The sequence below is a fragment of the Schistocerca gregaria genome, chromosome 7 (genome assembly GCF_023897955.1).
Source record: "Schistocerca gregaria isolate iqSchGreg1 chromosome 7, iqSchGreg1.2, whole genome shotgun sequence".
Taxonomy (NCBI): Eukaryota; Metazoa; Arthropoda; class Insecta; order Orthoptera; family Acrididae; genus Schistocerca; species Schistocerca gregaria.
Genome location: NC_064926.1, coordinates 500127567 through 500130522, shown reverse-complemented (window position 1 = coordinate 500130522; position 2956 = coordinate 500127567). Strand labels below are relative to the sequence as shown.

At 36.2% G+C, this 2956-nt stretch overlaps 1 protein-coding gene across 1 annotated transcript; it reads left to right on the top strand.

Annotated features, from left to right (window-relative positions):
• Window positions 1-395: 395 nt before the first annotated feature.
• On the top strand, window positions 396-1222 carry LOC126281463 (cytochrome c oxidase assembly protein COX16 homolog, mitochondrial). The gene is made up of 3 exons (XM_049980455.1): window positions 396-591; window positions 663-777; window positions 963-1222. Exons 1-3 carry the CDS (start codon window positions 497-499, stop codon window positions 1047-1049), a joined length of 297 nt encoding a protein of 98 aa, XP_049836412.1. The 5' UTR covers window positions 396-496; the 3' UTR covers window positions 1050-1222.
• The last annotated feature ends 1734 nt before the right edge of the window (window positions 1223-2956 follow it).

Here is a 2956-nt window from a genome sequence, read left to right as displayed (position 1 = left end):
AATCTAGAACTTTAAATCGGTACACAATCTTGTACTCGCGGTCTCACACAAGGGCAAGTTCCGGAATCGTCTGTTATGTATAAATAAACGTACGTATAGCACGGATTTTCCACTTAGCTGATTCTGTGTACACTTGTACACTACATGCCGAATAAGAACACTGTAGCGTAGGTTTATCTCGATCAAAATCGCTAAAATCTGCAACACCAACAAATTACGTTTATTTCCTGTTGCAGCTAACAGAAACCCCGATTGACGACATTTGCAACTGTCTTGAGTTTCAAAAACAGCACGGAATAACCGTTTACAACGTACCTTTAAACATTTTTCGTTTGTTATAAGACTTAAATACTTTGGTACAATATGTTTGTCCAAAGGATATAGCACCAAGATAAGGCGATTTGCCGCATAATGTATGCCTATCTTCCAGCTGTTGTAGCTTTGGTTTTCTTGTGGCAAGGGGGAATATGAACACTTGGAGATAGTTGTCCAAGTTATGGGTTCGAAAAACAAATTTCTGCGATATGGACTACCGTTTGTGACGATGGTTGTGGTTGGATCATTTGGTTTAAAAGAATTTTCCGAGGTTAGGTATGCTATCATACTGTAATACATTTTCAAAAGAAACGGAAGAGAATTTGTTACATTTATGTTGTTTATAGGTACAAATTCAGGAAGTTCATGCCCCTAAAACCTGAAGAAGTCGAAAAGGCCAACATAAAAATGAAGAAACCTGGTGAAGTGACTTTAGAAAGCGAATACGAAAAATTGAAGCAGGTGGTTACCACTTAGACTTTGTTGTTTGTTTGAATTCAGTGCACTCTTTAGTAAATAAAGTACTACACGACATTTAATGTGTTGCTTACAGTATTTCTTAGAGTGATCGTAAATAAGTTATTCGAATTTACGGCGAGTGCAGTGTTTTTGTTAACCTTGATACAAACGAAATTTCTTATTTTCAGATTGACATTGATAACTGGCAAAGCATAAGAGGTCCAAGGCCGTGGGAAGAAGACACTCTCCACAAGAAGGATAAAAAATCAGCATAAACTATCTGCAGATGCAAGGGAATGTCAGCCTGCCAGTATGATTGACGTAGAGATCAGGTGATGCAAGAATTGTGAAGCAGAAACAAATTTCCTTACGAAAGAATGTTGGCATTGTAATTCGAACACTGTCAAATAGCGAATGTTGTTTTGTAATAAATGTAGTAACAAATCTTTGATAGCAGTTTTAATTTCTGAATGAGATGCCCCCATACAGACAAAGAGTGAATTTGTTTTCCCCATAGTGGTTTGATCTGGAAAGAGAGAGAGAGAAAGAAAAAAGGGCCGTGGAGATGTTATGATAAGAGTGTTTCAGAACAAACTAATTTTTGTATGTAGGCATTTATAGTAGCAGTAATCATTGCATTTGTTTAAAGTAGCCTAAATAGGGAAACTTTTTGTTGGTAAATTCAAGTCCAGAAAGCAACTGTTTGAAACTGCCATTTACGAATGCATTAAAATTTGTTGCTGTAGAATTATCTTCTTTTAGACACACACACGAAGCCTGCAACATGTTTGTATAATGTCAACAGTATTACGGTGTCCACACGTGTGTGCTGTGACATGCATGCTTTCAGAGTTGTAATGTGTTCTTTCGGTGGAAACAAGTTTAGCCAGTTTTGTTTTGAAAGATATTTTTAATATGAATGTTACATTCAGCCAACATATTGCCATGCCATTCAAAAATAAAAGATTTGTATGTGAACATACTTTACCCAATACTACCCTTATTGTAGTCTGTACACATTTGGCAAAAGAGTAGTTAATTGCTACTCTACACATTATTTATACAGCTTACTGTACTGAATGTGATATTAAAGTAGTGGTGAATGAACAAAAAGTTAAAAATCATCAAAAGATGCCTTGAACCATTAATTAAAGTGTTGATAACAGTCAATCCCAGCTATTCAATGAATATCTGTAGTGCCTTCAGTGGTGTTCGTTACCTTCTGTCAGCATTTTCAAATTTAGCACAAAATTTCAGTACGTGTAAAACCAATGTAATTGTAAACAAAGATCCAGCCTGTGAATCCAAAGGACTCAGGTTCAGTTTCCAGTCATCCCTAGGAGTATTGTTTGTCACTTACCTCTCATTTTGTCTCTAGTAATGTTTGTTGTAAAAAAAAAAAAAAAAATACATTGTGGTACAGAGTCCATATTGAACTACAGATTCCCCCATTATTGGCCAAGTGAGTCAGTTCAGCGTCCAAATGAAGGTAATGGTATACAACCTTCGCTAGGACACTTCTTAGTAAGGTACTGTGGTGTTCAAATCATGCTGCTTAATCCATACTGTTTGGAAAATTATGCATCTGTAAAAATATTCAACTAGCTCCATAATGAGCTAAATAAGTTGACCATGTAAGAAACCAATTTAATTTCTTTTAGTTCAACCATACTTAATCCATAAGTAATTTTTTTAGTAGATTAAATTGTGTGTCCTACTCAGGAGGACATCCCCATCAGGAGAAACAAAACACATTCTAAGGATCAGAGTATGGAATGTCGGGTCCCTTAATCAAGCAGGTAGGTTAGAAAATTTAAAAAGGGAAATGGAGAGGTTATAGTGGGAATTAGTGAAGTTCAGTGGCAGGAGCAACAAGACTTCTGGTCAGGTGAATACGGGGTTGTAAATACAAAATCAAATAGGGGTAATGTAGGAGTAGGTTTAATAATGAATATGAACAGAATAGTGAACACGTTATTGTAGCCCAGATAGACATGAAGCCCACGCTTACCACAGCAGTACAAGTTTACATGCCAACTAGCTCTGCAGACAATGAAGAGATTGAAGAAATTTATGATGAGATAGAAATTATTTAGATAGTGAAAGGAGACGAAAATTTAATAGTCATGGGGGACTGGAATTCGACAGTAGGAAAAGGAAGAGAAGGAATAAGACTAGGTGA

Coding starts and splice junctions, on each gene's coding strand:
- LOC126281463 (XM_049980455.1), top strand. CDS start 497: ATGGGTTCGAAAAACAAATTTCTGCGATATGGACTACCGTTTGTGACG. Junction 592..662: donor AAAGAATTTTCCGAGGTTAG/GTATGCTATCAT, acceptor TGTTGTTTATAG/GTACAAATTCAGGAAGTTCA. Junction 778..962: donor AATACGAAAAATTGAAGCAG/GTGGTTACCACT, acceptor TCTTATTTTCAG/ATTGACATTGATAACTGGCA.